The sequence below is a fragment of the Physella acuta genome, unplaced genomic scaffold (assembly GCF_028476545.2).
Source record: "Physella acuta isolate Inbredline_101_S28 unplaced genomic scaffold, ASM2847654v3 ptg000805l, whole genome shotgun sequence".
NCBI lineage: Eukaryota > Metazoa > Mollusca > Gastropoda > Physidae > Physella > Physella acuta.
This window is the reverse complement of record NW_026732323.1, coordinates 336468-359345: the sequence shown is the minus strand read 5'-3', so window position 1 is coordinate 359345 and position 22878 is coordinate 336468. Positions and strand designations below refer to the sequence as shown.

General features: G+C 37.9%; 1 protein-coding gene across 1 annotated transcript in view; it reads left to right on the top strand.

Moving 5' to 3' along the window:
* The first annotated feature begins 338 nt into the window (after positions 1 to 338).
* LOC131951236 (uncharacterized) overlaps positions 339 to 22878 on the top strand; it is a 56109-nt gene continuing 33569 nt past the window's right edge. The window contains exon 1 of the mRNA XM_059313579.1: positions 339 to 927. Within this exon, the coding sequence (XP_059169562.1) occupies positions 840 to 927 (88 nt within the window). The 5' untranslated portion in view covers positions 339 to 839. The remainder of the gene's footprint in view (positions 928 to 22878) is intronic.

Sequence of the window (22878 nt, the reverse complement as noted above, 5' to 3'; positions counted from 1 at the left end):
AAGTACTTTTGTAAACCTCGTCCATTTTATAAATGAACACATGATGAAAATACTAAATGTTAATACTAGCCTACAAAATAATTGCTAGTTGAGTCTTTCCATGTTGAGACTTGGGGAGGGGGGGTAGAGACCACGGCATCACGCGAGCTACGTCACGGCGCGAGCTGGTCACGAGGTGAAATGGCAGCCTCGCTGTGACAGTCGTCATCAATTATTGTGCCATTTTGTTGATGACGTACACGCGCGTGGTGGCGGTGAAAACGGCGGGTGGTGGTTTATTATAAACAGTTGCTGGTTTATTTATAAAAGAAAAAAAGAAATAACTTTTTTTTTTATTTTAACATTTTTTTTTTTGGAGTGCGCGAGTTGGTGGCACCAATCACAGAGGTGATGCTATAAGTGTCGCAGACATAACCGACGGCGTCAGCACTCACATTTCGCGCTGCTCACCGCTGCAGACTAGACCCAGGGGGAGAAGTAGGGCCTTTCGTCAACTTGGAAGCATCGTCAAAAGGTTCTGGGAGTTTTCATTTCGGACACTTCGAAACTTGAGATTCTTAAATAGAGAGATTCTATACTAGAAATATTCTAAAGAAGATATCACGCAAAAAGCATCAGTTGATATAGATTTTTAAAATAGAAACTTCAAAGTAATTTTAATACTTATCCCTAGTTTATTCAGGTTTTGATACTATTGAACCTAAAAGAAACGTTTATACCATCTCTGATAAAAGAACCGTTGATACCATCCGAGTTCAAAGAAAGTTTTGATACCATCCTTGTTGAAGGCACGTTGAATTCCATCCCATCTGAAGACCAGAGTAACAAAAAAAAACCAAATGGCTAACGCATCGTTGACAAGTTCGACCAACGCAGCTCTTGTTTTATTTAGTCTTCTACTCATGGTCGTTTTAGTGCACGCTCAAGGTAAGATCTTGATGGTTCTTTGATGATCTTTTCTGTGTTCGTTGTGATCCTGTTTCTGTCCATCGAGATCTTTCGGCGTTGTTTATAATTTTTGTTCGTGTCGCCAAGATCCGATGGTCATTGTAAAGATATTCTGCCTTTATTTAAGTTACGTTTTGGAAGTATAAAATAGTTGCTGGTGATTTTTTTTTCTTAGCTTTTCTTTGTGAAGCGCAAACAAATTAACATGCTTTCGGTTCTAAATAATGAAGTATGTTTGCCTCACTGTTTTTTAAAAGCTAACAAAACATTATCAAAACAGATGATTTACTTATTTTAATGCAAGTTTATGAGTTATATCATGTTTGTTGAATTTATTTAGATTGGATAAAAAGAAAGAAATTTGTTAGCCAAAATATTTCTGGTTTTATTTGCTTTGTTTGCATTGCTGGGTGGATACAAAATGCGTGAAGAGTTCTTGATATCTAAACTCGGAAGACGAATGTCTTATCATATATTTACTAGCTTGTTTAACTTGATTTATTAGGCTTAATGCTTTTTATATGGTCTTGTGTCGAAAATTGAGAGCGAAATTTCAACAAATTCTATCAAACCGATTTTTTTTTTCACACTGGGCACTTAGGTCAATGCCCGGTGACAATGCAATGGGGCATGAACTTTGACATAATTTTAATTTTACGTTTAATTAATTTTTAAAAATTAATTAAAGTTTGCTATATACATTTCTATTCTTATCGTGCGATTAAATACAACCCAGTAGGATCATTTGGCGCGCTTTTTTTTTTTTGCTGTCTTGCAATTTGATTCTATGTAAAAAATAAATAAACATTAAATTAAAAAAAAAACACTTTTATTATACAAGCCTTTTTATACACACCAAAACGAAAAAAATTAAATGATGTTCTTTAAATTTGTAAAGTTGGGCCACTATTTTAATAAACTAAAAAGCAAAGCGCGGGATCCTCATATCAGATATTGAACATCCGAGCAAACATTGTGTAAGCGATTCACATTTTTCTCTTCAGTTATTTAAAATGTAGTGCGCTATGATATGATATAATTAAAGAAAATCATTTCTTGATTTTTATATGCAAATATAAAGCTAGTTATAAAACTTATAAAACTGTTTTTAATTGACAGTATTTTGGCATTTTTTTAGCATCCGTTTTGTTCTACAAACCTACTTGACTTTCTAGTTTAGCCTAGTCATTTAGCCTGCGCGGTGGTCTATGCTAGCTCTTTACTTTATGAGGACCATTGTTTACTAGATAACATCGAGTTCCAAATGACAAAACACTGGTGCTGTGATCTAAATGCGTAACATTTCAGCAATTTTTGTTCATCCGATTTTTAGGTTTCCATATCATAAATGCAACGTTTGCAAATTTGTCAGACAAGGAATATGATCTACGTACGTTCACACTAGTGCTAATTAGCTGAGTAGTTAAGCATTGATTTCATTAAGTGTATCCCACACCGTGTTCATTCGTTGATTGACGCGGCTTAATGTAATTAAATCATGGCAGTCTGACCGGGTTTAGGGCTGTGATTAACTCTCAGGTTTAACTTATCTGAGCTAAACTTACATGAGGCTACCTTTCTTGTTGGGGGGGGGGGGGGGGGGGAGGGGGTCAGATAGGAAGGGTCGAGTCCAAGTTGACAAACATACGTAAAACTTTAATCATCAAATTTTTACTTTCTCGTATACAAAGTATAGAGAAAGTATTGTAATCGTGCACAAAAAAATCGAGATTTTTGCAAATCTCGACGTTTTACACCTCCCTGAGTCGGAAAAACATAGTTTTGCATTCTTGTCCGTATGTCTATGTGTGTGTGTGTATGTGTGTGTAAATGTAAACACAATAACTTATGTACCGTTACAGCTAGGTTGATGAAATTTCATATATAAGTATTATGTCAAATTTGTAGATCCGTATCAACTTTTAATTGATTTCCGATAAATGGAAGTGGAACTTTTTCTACTTTTTTATTAATTTTTTCAAAACCTAATACTTGAGTGCTATCTGAGATAGATAAATGAAATTTCACAGATACTAATTCTCTGCCTTCGATCAAATTTTGAGTAACTTCCGTTGACCGGAAGTAGTAATTTAGGCTATTTCCGATTTCTCAAAAAACGCATGTGAATTTATAAAGTACTAATAATATTCCGCACTATCATACAAATTTTATTCGGCGTTCACTTGATGTGCAATTCTTTTTTTCTACGAGATTCTATTCTATTTTTAAAAATTTAAGTAGTTAAAAATTGGTTAAAAATATTATCTATATCCCGAGTTGCCATCCCCCTTAGTGTTATATAAGAATATTCGAGAAAGTTTAGGGGAGATCACTCCCGGTTTATTTTGTATGTTATAGCTAACTTATTATACGCAAGAATAAAAAAAAGTTCGTGGAATCTCTGTTAATAAATCTGGTACTTCCACTATACACAGACGATGAAGGAAACAAATTATATAGACATGACCTTGATGTTATTTTATGATTTATTACAATGCAACCTACATCAACAGAAACATTTATTTTAAAATCTTTCCAGAAAACAAATTAATTTTTCATTCACTGCAATGAGTAGGAAAAAAAATAATTAAATAAACCGGGAGCGATCTCCCCTAAACTTTCTCGAATATTCTTTCATAAAAAAACAGGTGACGGGAACTCGGGACTAAGACATGAATTTTAATCCATTTTAAATACTTAAACTTTTTAAAATAGAATAAAATCTCGAAGAAAAAAGAACTGCACACCTGTGAACGCCAAATAAAACGTGGATAATAGTGTGGAATATTATTAGTACTTTATAAATTTACATTCGTTTTTTGAGAAATCGGTAATAGCGTAAATTAGTACTTTCAATCAACGGAAATTACTCAAAATTTGAAAGAAGGTAGAGAATTAGATCTTTTACTTACATGTACAATTTCATTTATCTATCTGAAATAGTACTCAATTTATAGGCTTTTGAAAAATTCAAAGTAGAAAAAGTACCACTTCCGCTTATTGGAAATCGCTCAAAAGTTGATCAGGATCTACGATTTTGATAAAATACTTATATATGAAATTTCATCAACCTAGCTGTAACGGTACTCAAGTTATCGTGTTTACACAGACACACACACACACAGACATACCGACAGAATTGCAAAGTCCAGTTTTTACGACTCGATAACGCATAAAACGCCAAAACGTTTATATATTTGTATTTATAATATTTGCCTGATTAAAATAAGTCCTCTATACTCCGGATGTGATGAAGGACTGAGGAGTAAAAATGTGAAAACTGTCAAAATTTCATGTTATTTTTGTGCACGATTACAATACTTTCTCTATACTTCGTATATACGAGAAAGTAAAAACAAAAAATATCATCCATTGCATACTTTAAAAATTAATTTTTTTCAACTCATTCTATTTTTTTTTTTAAATATTTTTCAGAAAAAGAATAAAACAATTATTTATAAGTAATTAGATACGCATAAAAAATAATTTTCAACTTACAGTAATAACAGATTGGAAATAAGTTTGGAGAGGGTTGTTGCGGGGAGTAGGGGAGGGACTCGGAGGTTCCCAAAGTGTAGGCGTGTGGGAGGAAGTTTAAGATTCCAATTTTTTTTGACGTCATAACTGACCCGTAGATAGGAGTTTTATGCCCTCATTATATCAGGGTAGATAGGAGTTTGTTGGAACGAATGTGTGTTTTAGAGATTTCATTGTCTAATAAAAGATGCGTTGAGTAAAAGTCCCTGATAGATTCACTACGGTTACAACTGGTCAGTAAAATAGGCGCGTGCACCCTAGCTCTGGACAGACGTTTGACCGAATTCTGACCAATGGTCAATGGGTGAGACTTTCATGTGGACAAATTATGATTATTTGTCACTGCAGTATGCTGTCTTTTGACATAATTCATACCAGTGGTCTGTGAGATAGTCTATCGTGGACAAATTATAATTAAAGGTCAGTTCTCTACACTGCCGTTGGACCCAATTCAGACCAATGCTTAGTGTTATACTACCCTTTAGTAAAATCCCCTCCGATTCTGTAAACTCAAACATCCAGCTTGAAAACGCAGACAGTTGACTGAGCCAGAGAGTTCACAGTGAGTAAACATGTGATATTTTTTTACCAATTAATTCTCAATCTGTTAATTACGGCTGTCTGCACGTGCTATTTAAAAAACAAACATCTCACACGTGATCTACCCCTCTGATCCCACGATCCCATGTACTCGCCAGGTACGACCCCTCCCGTGTACACTGATGAAACAAAACGGATCCCCACCTTGATAAATAAAACACTTTGTTTTTATGTTATTCGGACTGATTTAAATCAACATTGATCAGAAAATTTGACATGTATCGGAAGTTAAAGCTCATGATAATATTTTCGATCAGAGGATCTTTGTTTAACTTATTAAACTTCTCGTTGTAAAAATTGGAAAATCGAGAGGTGTTTATAGGCTCTAGTGTCATTCTAGTTGCCTTTAAACATTGTGTTGACTATACGTTGAAATCAATTTAGTTTCTAAAATTTGGATTGACTGTTAAGTTAGAAACAACTTATTATTGTTTCTTGATTATACGTTAGAATTAATTTAACCTTAGAATGTCGTTTGACTGTAGATTAAAGTCAACTTGACTTTACATACTGTAATATTTCAAACAAAACATTGTTTTTGCGTAATCCAGTTAACCCAGTTTACCAAATTAAAAGAAATCCAATTAGCAGTTTGGGAAAATGGTATAAAATACCTAGAATTGTTAACGGCGTGAAAATACATAGGCGTTGATGGAAAACTAGGAAATGGCTGCAGAGATTTCATGACAGAAGGAATCCCTTGTGCGCGGTGATTGGAACCCACGACAACTGAGCTCCAACTGGTGAATTACTCACTGTCCCATCTGTACTATGTGGTTTAATGTACTCTATGGTTTTAGGAGGTGAGCTGTACTATGTGGTTTAATGTACTCTATGGTTTTAGGAGGACGAGCTGTACTCTGTGGTTTTAGGAGGCGAGCTGTACTCTGTGGTTTTAGGAGGCGAACTGTACTATTTGGTTTTAGGAGGCGAGCTGTACTATTTGGTTTTAGGAGGCGAGCTGTACTCTGTGGTTTTAGGAGGCGAACTGTACTATTTGGTTTTAGGAGGCGAGCTGTACTCTGTGGTTTTAGGAGGCGAACTGTACTATTTGGTTTTAGGAGGCGAGCTGTACTCTGTGCTTTTAGGAGGCGAGCTGTACTCTATGGTTTTAGGAGGCGAGCTGTACTCTATGGTTTTAGGAGGCGAGCTGTACTCTGTGCTTTTAGGAGGCGAGCTGTACTATTTGGTTTTAGGAGGCGAGCTGTACTATTTGGTTTTAGGAGGCGAGCTGTACTCTATGGTTTTAGGAGGCGAGCTGTACTCTATGGTTTTAGGAGGCGAGCTGTACTCTGTGCTTTTAGGAGGCGAGCTGTACTCTATGGTTTTAGGAGGCGAGCTGTACTCTATGGTTTTAGGAGGCGAGCTGTACTCTGTGCTTTTAGGAGGCGAGCTGTACTATTTTGTTTTAGGAGGCGAGCTGTACTATTTGGTTTTAGGGGGCGAGCTGTACTATTTGGTTTTAGGAGGCGAGGCTGTACTATTTGGTTTTAGGAGGCGAGCTGTACTATTTGGTTTTAGGAGGCGAGCTGTACTCTATGGTTTTAGGAGGCGAGCTGTACTATTTGGTTTTAGGAGGCGAGCTGTACTATGTGGTTTTAGGAGGCGAGCTGTACTATTTGGTTTTAGGAGGCGAGCTGTACTATTTGGTTTTAGGAGGCGAGCTGTACTATTTGGTTTTAGGAGGCGAGGCTGTACTATGTGGTTTTAGGAGGCGAGCTGTACTATTTGGTTTTAGGAGGCGAGCTGTACTCTGTGCTTTTAGGAGGCGAGCTGTACTCTGTGCTTTTAGGAGGCGAGCTGTACTATTTGGTTTTAGGAGGCGAGCTGTACTCTATGGTTTTAGGAGGCGAGCTGTACTCTGTACTTTTAGGAGGCGAGCTGTACTATTTGGTTTTAGGAGGCGAGGCTGTACTATTTGGTTTTAGGAGGCGAGCTGTACTCTATGGTTTTAGGAGGCGAGCTATATTCTGTGCTTTTAGGAGGCGAGCTGTACTATTTGGTTTTAGGAGGCGAGGCTGTACTATTTGGTTTTAGGAGGCGAGCTGTACTCTGTGCTTTTAGGAGGCGAAGCTGTACTATTTGGTTTTAGGAGGCGAGCTGTACTATTTGGTTTTAGGAGGCGAGCTGTACTCTATGGTTTTAGGAGGCGAGCTGTACTCTGTGGTTTTAGGAGGCGAGCTGTACTATTTGGTTTTAGGAGGCGAGCTGTACTATTTGGTTTTAGGAGGCGAGGCTGTACTATTTGGTTTTAGGAGGCGAGCTGTACTCTATGGTTTTAGGAGGCGAGCTGTACTATGTGGTTTTAGGAGGCGAGCTGTACTATGTGGTTTTAGGAGGCGAGCTGTACTATGTGGTTTTAGGAGGCGAGCTGTACTATTTGGTTTTAGGAGGCGAGCTGTACTATTTGGTTTTAGGAGGCGAGCTGTACTCTGTGGTTTTAGGAGGCGAGCTGTACTATTTGGTTTTAGGAGGCGAGCTGTACTATTTGGTTTTAGGAGGCGAGCTGTACTCTGTGGTTTTAGGAGGCGAGCTGTACTATGTGGTTTTAGGAGGCGAGCTGTACTCTGTGGTTTTAGGAGGCGAGCTGTACTATGTGGTTTTAGGAGGCGAGCTGTACTATTTGGTTTTAGGAGGCGAGCTGTACTATTTGGTTTTAGGAGGCGAGCTGTACTCTGTGGTTTTAGGAGGCGAGCTGTACTATTTGGTTTTAGGAGGCGAGCTGTACTATTTGGTTTTAGGAGGCGAGCTGTACTCTGTGGTTTTAGGAGGCGAGCTGTACTATGTGGTTTTAGGAGGCGAGCTGTACTCTGTGGTTTTAGGAGGCGAGCTGTACTATGTGGTTTTTTTAGAGGCGAGCTGTACTATTTGGTTTTAGGAGGTGAGCTGTACTATGTGGTTTAATGTACTCTATGGTTTTAGGAGGCGAGGCTGTACTCTGTGGTTTTAGGAGGCGAGCTGTACTATTTGGTTTTAGGAGGCGAGCTGTACTCTATGGTTTTAGGAGGCGAGCTGTACTCTATGGTTTTAGGAGGCGAGCTGTACTATTTGGTTTTAGGAGGCGAGCTGTACTATTTGGTTTTAGGAGGCGAGCTGTACTCTATGGTTTTAGGAGGCGAGCTATATTCTGTGCTTTTAGGAGGCGAGCTGTACTCTGTGGTTTTAGGAGGCGAGCTGTACTCTGTGCTTTTAGGAGGCGAGCTGTACTATTTGGTTTTAGCAGGCGAGCTGTACTCTAAGGTTTTAGGAGGCGAGCTGTACTCTGTGGTTTTAGGAGGCGAGCTGTACTATTTGGTTTTAGGAGGCGAGGCTGTACTATTTGGTTTTAGGAGGCGAGCTGTACTCTATGGTTTTAGGAGGCGAGCTGTACTCTGTGCTTTAAGGAGGCGAGCTGTACTATTTGGTTTTAGGAGGCGAGCTGTACTCTATGGTTTTAGGAGGCGAGCTGTACTATTTGGTTTTAGGAGGCGAGCTGTACTATTTGGTTTTAGGAGGCGAGCTGTACTCTATGGTTTTAGGAGGCGAGCTATATTCTGTGCTTTTAGGAGGCGAGCTGTACTATTTTGTTTTAGGAGGCGAGCTGTACTATTTGGTTTTAGGAGGCGAGCTGTACTATTTGGTTTTAGGAGGCGAGGCTGTACTATTTGGTTTTAGGAGGCGAGCTGTACTATTTGGTTTTAGGAGGCGAGCTGTACTCTATGGTTTTAGGAGGCGAGCTGTATTCTGTGCTTTTAGGAGGCGAGCTGTACTCTGTGGTTTTAGGAGGCGAGCTGTACTATTTGGTTTTAGGAGGCGAGCTGTACTCTGTGGTTTTAGGAGGCGAGCTGTACTCTGTGCTTTTAGGAGGCGAGCTGTACTATTTGGTTTTAGGAGGCGAGCTGTACTCTAAGGTTTTAGGAGGCGAGCTGTACTCTGTGGTTTTAGGAGGCGAGCTGTACTATTTGGTTTTAGGAGGCGAGGCTGTACTATTTGGTTTTAGGAGGCGAGCTGTACTCTATGGTTTTAGGAGGCGAGCTGTACTCTGTGCTTTTAGGAGGCGAGCTGTACTATTTGGTTTTAGGAGGCGAGCTGTACTCTGTGGTTTTAGGAGGCGAGCTGTACTCTGTGCTTTTAGGAGGCGAGCTGTACTATTTGGTTTTAGGAGGCGAGCTGTACTCTATGGTTTTAGGAGGCGAGCTGTACTCTGTGGTTTTAGGAGGCGAGCTGTACTATTTGGTTTTAGGAGGCGAGCTGTACTTTATTTGTCGTTTTATTCCTAAAGTTGAGTTTAAGTTTGGACTAAAGTGGATTTATTTTTTTAATTAATCCGATACTTCTGTTCTGAGAGGCGACTTTAAAAAGTTTGGCTTGCTGGGTTTCAGTTTGTTCGATCTAAGGACCAAAACAGAGGCTAATTTTAATTTAGATCTTTACATTTTGTTCCAAAATCACTAATGATTCTGTATGAAACTTTTCAAAATAACTAATAGTAATGGGCTTAGATAGTTCTTGTTTTGAATCTTGATTAATTTGTTCTCATTTAGATCTTGGCTTAGTTCTCGCTTAGTTCTATGCTTATTAGGTTTTGTTGCATCTGGGTCAATTAGTTCTTTTTTTATTTGTACTATGTTAAGTAGTTCTCTAATGTTGCTTTTTTGGTATAGTTCATCTTCAATCAGTACACCATTTATCTGGATATAGGCTAGTCGGGCGTCATTAAAATACTAACGTACGCCTAGAGGGAAGCCATTAAAATACGCCTAGACGGATGATACTAGCGTACGCCTAGACGGAAGGTCATTAAAATACGCCTAGACGGACGCTACTAACGTACGCCTAGACGGAAGGTCATTAAAATACGCCTAGCCGTATGCTACTAGCGTACGCCTAGACGGGCGCTGTTAGCTAGGTCCAATCGGACGCCATTGCCATAAATCTAGCCGGCGCCATTGCCTCTGCTCCAGATACCCCCACCCCCACACCACCACCACTAAATAATCATGCGCCGTTGTTTGTTTTTTAAAGTTCTTTAAATTACAAGCAGATTATTTGTATTGCTGATTTCAGTAAGACGTACACTAGGTTACTTTCCAATTTAGCCATCGACGGTTTCCTCCGAATAGAACAAAATCAGGTTCGCTAACTGGAGATAAATGTGTAGTCTATCAGCCACACCTATCTACAGGCAGGCTTAATGGGGCCTCTAGTGATTCCATTTAACTCATGAAAACCTAGCTGAAATGGAAATGTACCCTAGTAGCGTGCAGTTCAATAATGATTGAAATGTCGGGTAAAGCAGAGTTTGCGCGCGATATAGTGGTGATGTTGTTAAGGTAATACCACGTGTATTTACAGCGAAATGTAGGTAATATACAGTTTAGGCAATACCATTTATGCATAGGTTATACCAAATTAACACCTTTCAAGATAAAGTCACAAATATGTCAAATTCATGTTTTAATTTATAGATGATTATGTTAACACTATTATCATTAATTTATAAAACAGCGCCTTTCGGGAAATCTCATTTCATTGCTTTGCTAGTTAGATGAGAAAAATAAAGTGGAATAATTTCTCTAAAACTATTTTTATTTTACATTGTAGTCTAGTGTGTACTTATTCATGTGTTCCGTTCGGTTATGGTCAAAGCCCCTATGGTCAAAGCTCCTCTGTGGTCAAAACCCCTATGGTCAAACCCCTATGGTCAAAGCACCTGTGGTCAAAGGTCCTCGCACCTTCCTTTCCTTGGCGGGGATTCGCAGAACAAACTCAAGTCAAACACTGAAAGCACGGGATTCAAGTAATGAGATCAGTTAAACCTATACCTCACAACACAATGGCTCCAAGGGACAATATAACTAAAGCCTTTACCCCTCTTTATCTGCCCATATGGAGCTTATTTTTATTTGTATGAGTAGCCCCCCCCCCCCCTCCCCACTTTACATATCCCCTTTAGTAAAATAAAAAGCTCCAATTATTTATAACGCTGCAGGTAGCGTTCATGTTTTAAAATCCTCGCTCAATAAACAAAACTGACACAAAGACATGCCATGGGGGTCGGGGGTGTATTTTATAACAAGCAATTGGAAGACAGCAAACTCAAACATATTGTACACCTTATTCAAACACAAATTGTGTACAGCTTGAGATTGTACACTAATCAGACAACCAATGTGTACATGGCAGGTCGTTATGATCAGACAAGTTGTGTACAGCATTATGCGGTCTAGAATGTACACAAATCAGACAGGCTGACAATAATTGTGTACATTGTACATCTTTTCCAGTTACTGCCCAAGACACATGGGGTAGACGAAGTAGGGTTCATCTGTTTCAGTGAACTCGGCATGCCCCAGCCGTTTTTGTTTTCCCAACGTGAGTCAGGTACCCATTAGACCTGGGTGGGCTCAGAGACGTCCTAAAGGCTCGACCCTGGGATCTAAACTAGATACTTTTGGGTCTAACGATACTTCAGAGATACAGAACGATACAAGTGACTCGGCTGGTAAGATCGATACTGTAGAAATACAGGACGATACCAGTTACTCGGCCTGGTAAGATCGATACTGTAGAAATACAGGACGATACCAGTTACTCTGCCTGGTAAGATCGATACTGTAGAAATATAGAACGATACCAGTAACTGAAACTCGTCAGATCGATACCATACAGAATCGATGCTGTATTCGGTTACTAGAGAGTGGGGATGAGGGTGAATTAATGTGTGCAGGAACTCTACACGGTTTACGTGATGTTTCTGTCATACAAAGTTTCCAACCAAATACCCAGAGACTCTACACGGTTTACGTGATGTTTCTGTCATACAAAGTTTCTAACTAAATACCCAGAGACTTAACACACACGGTGCTGTATAGAGGGAGGGGGCATTTTAAAGGATAGGCTAAGTAGGTAACTGCCAATAGATGCCTTTAGACTTCTGCTGTTGGTTTGTTGTTTGTTTTTTTTTTTTTTTAAATACGAATAGTTAAGTCAACAGTCAGTGAAGTAAATAAAAGCAGGTTTGAAATAAAGAATGGGATTAAAAACTCACAAGAATATAGGCGTAGTCGTCGTCGTGGTTCCCCCCCCCCCACCCCCCAAAAAATTAATATGTCGAAGCCAGTTAGAGGCCCCCCCCCCCCCACACACACACACACAATTGTGTGTCATGGTTGCACTTGGTTTTAATGCAACGTTTCTGAGGATTAGCTGATTAACAAGTTCCGTTTGTTAACTTAACTGGCCTGTTCAAAACTAGCGCTGTTAACTACAATACCAATGGTACAGTATTCAAACTTCTAAATACAGCACATAAAAACACCATCAGTACAATTATCAAACTTTTAAATACAGCACATAAAAACACCATCAGTACAATTATCAAACTTTTAAATACAGCACATAAAAACACCATCAGTACAATTATCAAACTTCTAAATACAGCACCTAAAAACTCCATTAGTATAATAAAATTATAATATTCAAACTTCTAAATACAGCACCTAAAAACTCCATTAGTATAATAAAATTATAATATTCAAACTTCTAAATATAGCACCTAAAAACTCCACCAGTACAAAATTCAAACTTCTAAATACCTCACCTAAAAAAAGTCCAGGTTTCAAGTGCGCTGATGTGAGGAGATTGTGCGCGTGCAATTATGTAAAGTTAAAACACCACGTGAACATCATTAAAGCAAGTCGTCGCTTGCTGGTGATACCCGCCCCATAACAAGTGCTGTTTAATTCAATCGTTGCCTTGGGTGACAAAAATCTAAATTAAATGACTTTTCCGAGACTGACGAAAACCTAAATTGATGACCTTGACTAAGATGACGAAAAAAAACTATATAAGTGACTTAAATGGCAAAGACTAATGAAATGACTTTGCGAAGTATGATAAAAACCTAAATGAAATAACTATGCAATGTATGATAAAAACCTAAATGAAATAACTATGCAATGTATGATAAAAACCTAAATGAAATAACTATGCAATGTATGATAAAAACCTAAATGAAATAACTATGCAATGTATGATAAAAACCTAAATGAAATAACTATGCAATGTATGATAAAAACCTAAATGAAATAACTATACAATGTATGATAAAAACCTAAATGAAATAACTATGCAATGTATGATAAAAACCTAACTGAAATAACTATGCAATGTATGATAAAAACCTAAACGAAATGACATGACATGTTGATGGTATGTTGTTGCCAAACTGTTTCTCTATCACAGTTCTTTCAATCTCCTACCAACCGCGAGTTTGTGTCCTATTTTTTTCTCGCTGTTGTTCTATTGTTTCCCATTGTCCTATTATTGTCCCTGTATCTATCTTCTATCTTTGAGCGTTTTATAACTATCCCAGCGGTTCCTGCTTCTCTAGGCAACAAGAAATTAAAACAGTGAGTCGGCTTTGTGGCTGTGTGGCTGTGTAGGGTTTGTGGGTGTGTGGCTGTGGTCGGTTTGTGGGTGTGTGGTTGTGGAGGGTATTTGGACGGTTGGACGTGGAGATGATTTAATTGGTGTCAGTAAGATGGGGTAGGGATGGGGGTGTGTTTGTGGTTGTGGACGGTTTGTGGGGGTGTGGCTGTGTACGGTTTGTGGGGGTGTGGTTGTGGTTGTGGACGGTTTGTGGGGGTGTGGTTGTGGTTGTGGACGGTTTGTGTGGGTGTGGTTGTGGTTGTGGAGGGTTTGTGGAGGTGTGGTTGTGGACGGTTTGTGGAAGTGTGGTTGTGGTTTTGGACGGTTTCTGGGGGTGTGGTTGAGGTTGTGGACGGTTTGTGGGGATGTGGTTGTGGTTGTGGTTGTGGACGGTTTGTGGGGGTGTGGGTGTGGTTGAGGTTGTGGACGGTTTGTGGGGATGTGGTAGTGGTTGTGGTTGTGGACGATTTGTGGGGGTGTGGTTGTGGACTGCCTGTCTGAACACGGAAAATAGCAATTCTAGCTCTAATCTTAAGTGAGGGAAATGGGGAAAATTCTGAATTAGAAAACTGTTAACGCATTTTTAAAATACATTTTTTGTAATTTATTGCGACGTATTTAAATGAAAAGAACGCATAACTCTGCCAGTTTTTAATCTGTTTTAATTTTGCTACATCAAAATGATCCGCCAAGAAAAAAACCATTATAGTATGAGAAACTTAAATTTTTTTGTAATGGATTAATGTTAAGATTATTTTTAATTACCGCATGTTGCTGGAATACTTAATTTCTGGCAACTGGAAGCTGAGTCACATCATTTAGGAATTTAAAAAAGATTCCTCAGAAATGGAATCGTGAGTGGAACAATTAATATTTTAAATTTCCTGATAAAAAGCATTTTCGTTAAAAACCAAAAAGATGACGGAATTGCTGTGAACTTCATGCTCTTGGTATTCTGTCCGGGGTGATAGGGGTCAGCGTGGAGACTGACACGTGTAGAGACCCGTGTATAAACCCGTGTCGTGACCAGTCAGACATAAATCACGGGCATGTTAACTGTCATCCTACCCTTTTAGACATTGACCCACGCTGTCCAATGATGGTTTTTTGTTAACATTTGACCTAGCTTGTTTTATGATTTGGGTTGTACATTCTAGACCCAAATTGTCCCATCATGCGGGTTGTATTGTGTAAATCATTTTAAAAGTTTATTTAACTGAAATGAAATCGGATTCAAATCACATTCAATGGTACTGTAAGTATAACTATTATCCTACATCAAATTCAGTGCAGTGGTACTGTAAGCGTACGATTACACTACATCACGTTCGGGAGAGTGTTACTGTTAGTACTGTTACTAGCTGCTATAGAAAAGAGAAAGAACACCGCAGGTGAGGGGGGGGGGGTATTGTTTTTTTTTTTATCTACTTCATCATTGCGTACACCAAAATAAAAGATCAGTTTCCGTTTTAGGAATCTTCAGTACTAGGTGTAGTGGAAATAAACCGGGAGTGATCTCCCCTAAACTTTCTCGAATATTCTTATATAACTCGGAATATAGACATGATTTTAAATTACTTAAACTTTTAAAAATATAATAGAATCTCATAGAAAAAAGAATTGCGCACCAAGCGAACGCCAAAACAAAATGTGCATAATAGTGCGCAATATTATTAGTACTATATAAATGTACATGCGTTTTTTGAGAAATCGGAAATAGCGTATATTAGTACTTCCGGTCAATGGAAATTACTCAAAATTTGATAGAAGGTAGAGAATTTGATCTTTTGCTTACATGTGAAATTTCATTTATCTATCTGAAATAGTACTCAAGTTTAAAAATTCAAAGTAGAAAAAGTACCACTTCCGGTTATCGGAAATCGCTCAAAAGTTGATCAGGATCTACGATTTTGATAAAATACTTATATATGAAATTTCATCAACCTAGCTGTAACGGTACTCAAGTTATCGTGTTTACACACAGACACACAGACAGACACACAGACATACGGACAAGATTGCAAAATTATGTTTTTCCGTATCAATGAGGTGTAAAACGTCGAGATTTGTAAAAATCTCGATTTTTTTTTTGCACGATTACAATACTTTCTCTATACTTAGTATATTCGAGAAAGTAAAAAGGAAGTAAAGATTTATTTTTAGACCTAGCGATCCATTGGGGGGATGAAGTAGAGTTCATATGTTTCTTTACACCGGTATATGAATGAATGGTGTGGTCAGCAGTATGGCCAGCCGCTTTAACTTTCCCCAACGTCAGTCAGGTAACAATCACAGCTGGGTGCACTCAGCAACGTCATTCAGTCACAATTCTTGAGACTTCTAGACTGGCAGCCAAACTCTCTACCAATCGACCACGCCGTCCCACAATGCTAGATCTATTCTAGGGGAAAAAAAATAAAAATATATTTCATTGCATTTTTTCTTCTTGGTGGATTCGAATTATTCTAAAGCTACAATAATTAATTAATGAACTCTTTGTCTCTGCATCATTGTAACCAGATATTAATGAGTTCTAGGACAACGTATTGTTCTATTGAACTTCTCTACACAGACACTGACTTCGTGTCCATTAATTATTTAACCAGCAATAGCACTCGTAACATTTAATGGCCATTTTATTAGAAATTTTACGTTCACTTTTTCTTTAAATGTAGATAATATTATGTTAAACCATTCTGTACAATGTTTTTATAGTAATTAACATTTGTCCGCTATTGTAAGTAGAGAAGGCGAAATATACTTATACTGAAAACTTCTTTGTTTGATATCTGGATTATAGTTTGGTCGTATATTTCTCAACGTTTGATTTGACTTGTTCCTGTCAGATTTTCATCCTGTCAAACATTGCGGTCTGTCATATGATACATATTCTAAGATCAAGTGTGATATTTTTGTCATATCAACCGTGCCTGGGGTTGAATGAAACTCATCCTCTCGTGAAGCCTGAATCTGTCAGCTAATGCCATAACGTTTACATTGTCATATATCCTGATTCCCCTCCCCCACTGTTTTGACCGTTTTCCCTCTGTAAAATCACATAATGTCCCTAATATTCCATATATCTAGATGCTAACACAAAATGTACTCACGATGATCTCTGATACACGTGTAAAATAACTCTACAACCAGCTGTTAAAAATATGTGATACGGTGATAAGCCGATAATTACAACTATTTACTCCAATTAGCCTTTTCTCACCTGTAAAAATTACCAGCCCTGCTAGGAAGGCGCCAATTTTTCCAGAGTTCGATAGACTGGTCCATGATCTATGCCAGAGTGTCTACTATTGCTATACAGATATGTTGGTTACTTGAGTTTCTGACTCACGTGTACGCTTGATTACATCAACATTAACACGTAGTTCAAGGCTCATACACACGTTCAATATTTACACAAGGATTGATGTACAGAAAAGGTCAATTTAACTATACATACAGACAGTATATGCCCAAGTCGGTAAATAAAAAAGGTCAATTTAATCAAACATTAAGCCAGTACATGCACTAGGATCAGAGTTTCTTCCAGGCATCTCTTCGGGGGGGGGGGGGGGCAAAGCCCCCCGAAAAATTTTAAATTTTTACCGTCCCCCCGAACGAAATGAAATTTATATAATTTATATAGAAAATAGATACTTTTAACAGTGTCCGCCCCCCCCCCCCCCGAAGAAAGTCTACCGCCCCCCGAAAATTTCAAGTGCCCCACCCCACAAATACAAAGTTCAGTATAGATTATGAGAATTCTGCAGCGATGTATTTTGACATTTATTTTTTTTAAAGCCAAAAAAATGGAGAAAATATAATATGAGAGAATTTAATCATAAACAATCTAGTGCAGTACAAAAATACTTCTAGAATGTAGAACCAGACACCTACCCTGTAACTAAAACATAAATTATTTGAAAACAACACCATGTTCATTACACGTGAATCTAGTTTAAAACAGCCAGTTAATTTATTGGAGAAACACGCTTGGAGAAAAAAATGTAGATATTAAGGGGAACAAATCGAGCTGCATCTCACAGCTCATCCTTAACGCCCTTGTCCTATACATCTATTCTCTATGTGAAAACAGACAAATGGCCGTGTTTCTTTTTAGGGGAATTACATTTCAATGCTGGCCGCTAACATGGACGGGGTGAGCATTTACCACGAGCAAAAAAAAAGTTAGATTTACGTTTTACACGGGATAGATGGATTTGGAGATGTACATCTGGGTTACAGTAATTGATTTGATCGCCATTGATTGGTACATGCTGGTTATTGCATTAGGGGTGTAGTGGGTTACGGTTAGTAAGGGAAATTATCGCATTAGAACGGTACAAATTGGTTAAAGCGATCGATTTTTGCGAGCTGATCAATGCCAATGTTCAAGTCTACTCTGTACTGATTAGTGACGTAATTAATGAAACACGTGACTATTGTGCCAACTGGGTGGTGTGAAACGTGATACGTGAACCACGTGACTCCTCTGTTAAGTGTGTCGTGTAAAAACTTGTTGATCTCTGTAGTTGTGATTTTGTTTCTGCTCTGTATTGTTTAAGACGCAATGGACAAGGTTCATAACTATTACACATAGAAAATATGTCATAAAATCTAACTAAATTTAAATTAAATAATCAATTAAATTCATCTAGGCGAAGGTAATATTTTCAGAATGGTAGGTCTTGTGTTGGAATGGTAGGTCTTGTGTTGGAATGGTAGGTCTTGTGATTGTGTTGGAATGGTAGGTCTTGTGTTTGGTAGGTCTTGTGTTGGAATGGTAGGTCTTGTGTTGGAATGGTAGGTCTTGTGTTGGAATGGTAGGTCTTGTGTTGGAATGGTAGGTCTTGTGTTGTGTTGGAATGGTAGGTCTTGTGTTTGGTAGGTCTTGTGTTGGAATGGTAGGTCTTGTGTTGGAATGGTAGGTCTTGTGTTGGAATGGTAGGTCTTGTGTTTGGTAGGTCTTGTGTTGGAATGGTAGGTCTTGTGTTGGAATGGTAGGTCTTGTGTTGGTATGGTAGGTCTTGTGTTGGAATGGTAGGTCTTGTGTTGGAATGGTAGGTCTTGTGATGGAATGGTAGGTCTGATGTATGGTAGGTCTTGTGTTGGAATGGTAGGTCTTGTGTTGGAATGGTAGGTCTTGTGTTGGAATGGTAGGTCTTGTGATTGTGTTGGAATGGTAGGTCTTGTGTTGGAATGGTAGGTCTTATGTTGGAATGGTAGGTCTTGTGTTGGAATGGTAGGTCTGATGTATGGTAGGTCTTGTGTTGGAATGGTAGTTCTTATGTTGGAATGGTAGGTCTTGTGTTGGAATGGTAGGTCTTGTGTTGGAATGGTAGGTCTTGTGTTGGAATGGTAGGTCTTGTGTTGGAATGGTAGGTCTTGTGTTGGAATGGTAGGTCTTGTGTTGGAATGGTAGGTCTTGTGTTGGAATGGTAGGTCTTGTGTTTAACTCCCCGCGAACGTCTGTCTGGTGCGATATGTAGGGGATGTTGAGGTGGTGGTAGTTGAAGGGAAACATGTATGCTGTAAAGAAAGGTCACAGGACCTAGCTAAACAAGGTCACAGATGTTGAGTTAACCAGGGGTTAACCCGTTGTCTTTCTTCTTATAAACTTTTACTGGTCACAATATCTGTTCCTCAGTAGGTCAAATCACGTATCTCACTTATTATAGTTGTTTTAAAATATATTTGTTTTATCGTAGCTAGTTAACACTTTAACAGGTCTTTAAATTTCATATATATATATATATATATATATATATATATATATATATATATATATATATATATATATATATATATATATATATCGATATAAGATACTATTATTTCTCATGAAGTACACTGGGTGGTAACCTTAGCAAATCGAGATGTATTTTATTTAGCGTTCTAACGTTGATAATGGCATCTTAGAATATTCCCGATGACATGAAATGTGCAGCCGTCTGTATTATCAGCTGATCAGACTTGCGTGAGCTATAGAGCAACAAATAAAATACCGTGTATACAGTTACGAGCGATATTTATTGGTGACAAGACAATTTATTCAAATCGATAAAGGTTAAGGGAGGATGTTATGACTAGGATTACGAAGACAATCGTCGGATTTTACGAGAGCTAAGTATGACGGTAGCACTGCTACTGTTAGATGGTCAAGGCATTTAGAGAATATTGTTAGTGTTTAATAGCCTGCTGGTCTAATGTGGGGAGTTGAAAAACTGATCTTTATGATTGGATCAGTCATAATAGCCTTCATGGTAGACTATACGCAGATTACCATACACTCGTAAATAATCTAATGGGTAGAGGTGTGGTTGTAGAAGTGATGGGCAGGGGTGTGGTTGTACAGGTGATGGGCAGGGGTGTGGTTGTAGAAGTGATGGGTATGGATGTGGTTGTTAGGTTTGTGTGTTATATAATTGGAAGCAACCATAATGTAACACACTCAAAGATGTGCCCGCATAGTTTTAGTCAAGGTAAAGTGCTGAGGCGTAGAGACCCCTCCCGGCACCCGGGGACAAACTGTCAATTTGGCGACGCCCCCCCCCCCCATATATTTTTTATATTTATAATTCGAAATAGCAGCTAAAATGAGCTTATGCTGGAGCCTGGGGACATATGTACCCCCTCCCCCCTCGTCGTTACTCCTCTGGTAAAGTGTCCAAAGAAAAAAGCCGTTGACAACACAATAGTATTTTGGTCAAGGAAACAGAAGACCTATACGCATCAACCAGCTAATTCCATTTAGTTTGATAAACATCATCTTGCCAATGCCATGCAGTTTGAAAAAGATCATCTTGCCGGCCAATGCATTCAGTTTTATAAAGATCATCATGCCAATGCCATTCAGTTTGATAAAGATCATCCTCTACCCAATGCCATTTAATTTCATAAAGATAATCATCTCGGTTCGATAAAGATCATCATCTAGGTTCGATAAAGATCATCATCTAGGTTCGATAAAGATCATCATCTAGGTTTGATAAAGATCATCATCTAGGTTTGATAAAGATCAACATCTAGGTTTGATAAAGATCATCATCTAGGTTTGATAAAGATCATCATCTAGGTTTGATAAAGATCATCATCTCGGTTCGATAAAGATCATCATCTAGGTTTGATAAAGATCATCATCTAGGTTTGATAAAGATCATCATGCCAATGCCATTCAGTTTGATAAAGATCATCCTCTACCCAATGCCATTTAATTTCATAAAGATAATCATCTCGGTTCGATAAAGATCATCATCTAGGTTCGATAAAGATCATCATCTAGGTTTGATAAAGATCATCATCTAGGTTTGATAAAGATCATCATCTAGGTTTGATAAAGATCATCATCTAGGTTTGATAAAGATCATCATCTCGGTTCGATAAAGATCATCATCTAGGTTTGATAAAGATCATCATCTAGGTTTGATAAAGATCATCATGCCAATGCCATTCAGTTTGATAAAGATCATCCTCTACCCAATGCCATTTAATTTCATAAAGATAATCATCTCGGTTCGATAAAGATCATCATCTAGGTTCGATAAAGATCATCATCTAGGTTTGATAAAGATCATCATAGAGGTTTGATAAAGATCATCATCTCGGTTCGATAAAGATCATCATCTAGGTTTGATAAAGATCATCATAGAGGTTTGATAAAGATCATCATCTAGGTTTGATGAAGATCATCATCTAGGTTTGATAAAGATCATCATCTAGGTTTGATAAAGATCATCATCTAGGTTTGATAAAGATCATCATCTAGTTTTGATAAACATCATCATCTAGGTTTGATAAAGATCATCATCTAGGTTCGATAAAGATCATCATAGAGGTTTGATAAAGATCATCATCTCGGTTCGATAAAGATCATCATCTAGGTTTGATAAAGATCATCATCTAGGTTTGATAAAGATCATCATCTAGGTTTGATAAAGATCATTATCTAGGTTTGATAAAGATCATCATAGAGGTTTGATAAAGATCATCATCTTGGTTCGATAAAGATCATCATCTAGGTTTGATAAAGATCATCATCTAGGTTTGATAAAGATCATCATCTAGGTTTGATAAAGATCATCATCTAGGTTCGATAAAGATCATCTTCTAGGTTTGATAAAGATCATCATCTAGGTTCGATAAAGATCATCTTCTAGGTTTGATAAAGATCATCATCTCGGTTCGATAAAGATCATCATCTAGGTTTGATAAAGATCATCATAGAAGTTTGATAAAGATCATCATCTAGGTTTGATAAAGATCATCATCTAGGTTTGATAAAGCTCATCATCTAGGTTTGATAAAGATCATCATCTCGGTTCGATAAAGATCATCATCTAGGTTTGATAAAGATCATCATCTAGGTTTGATAAGGATCATCATCTAGGTTCGATAAAGATCATCATCTAGGTTTTATAAAGATCATCATTTAGGTTTGATAAAGATCATCATGCCAATGCCATTCAGTTTGATAAAGATCATCCTCTACCCAATGCCATTTAATTTCATAAAGATAATCATCTCGGTTCGATAAAGATCATCATCTAGGTTCGATAAAGATCATCATCTAGGTTTGATAAAGATCATCATCTAGGTTTGATAAAGATCATCATCTAGGTTTGATAAAGATCATCATCTAGGTTTAATTAAGTTCATCATCTAGGTTTGATAAAGATCATCATCTAGGTTTGATAAAGATCATCATAGAGGTTTAATAAAGATCGTCATCTAGGTTTGATAAAGATCATCATCTAGGTTTGATGAAGATCATCATCTAGGTTCGATAAAGATCATCATCTCGGTTCGATAAAGATAATCATCTAGGTTCGATAAAGATCATCATCTAGGTTCGATAAAGATCATCATCTAGGTTTGATAAAGATCATCATCTAGGTTTGATAAACATCATCATCTAGGTTCGATAAAGATCATCATCTAGGTTCGATAAAGATCATCATCTAGGTTTGATAAAGATTATCATCTTGGTTTGATAAAGATCATCATCTAGGTTTGATAAAGATCATCATCTAGGTTCGATAAAGATCATCATCTAGGTTTGATAAAGATCATCATCTAGATTTGATAAAGATCATCATCTAGGTTTGATAAAGATCGTCATCTAGGTTTGATAAAGATCGTCATCTAGGTTTGATAAAGATCGTCATCTAGGTTTGATAAAGATCGTCATCTAGATTTTGATAAAGATCATCATCTAGGTTCGATAAAGATCATCATCTAGGTTTGATAAAGGTCATCATCTAGGTTTGATAAAGATCATCATCTAGGTTCGATAAAGATCATCATCTAGGTTTGATAAAGATCATCATCTAGGTTTGATAAAGATCATCATCTCGGTTTGATAAAGATCATCATCTAGGTTTGATA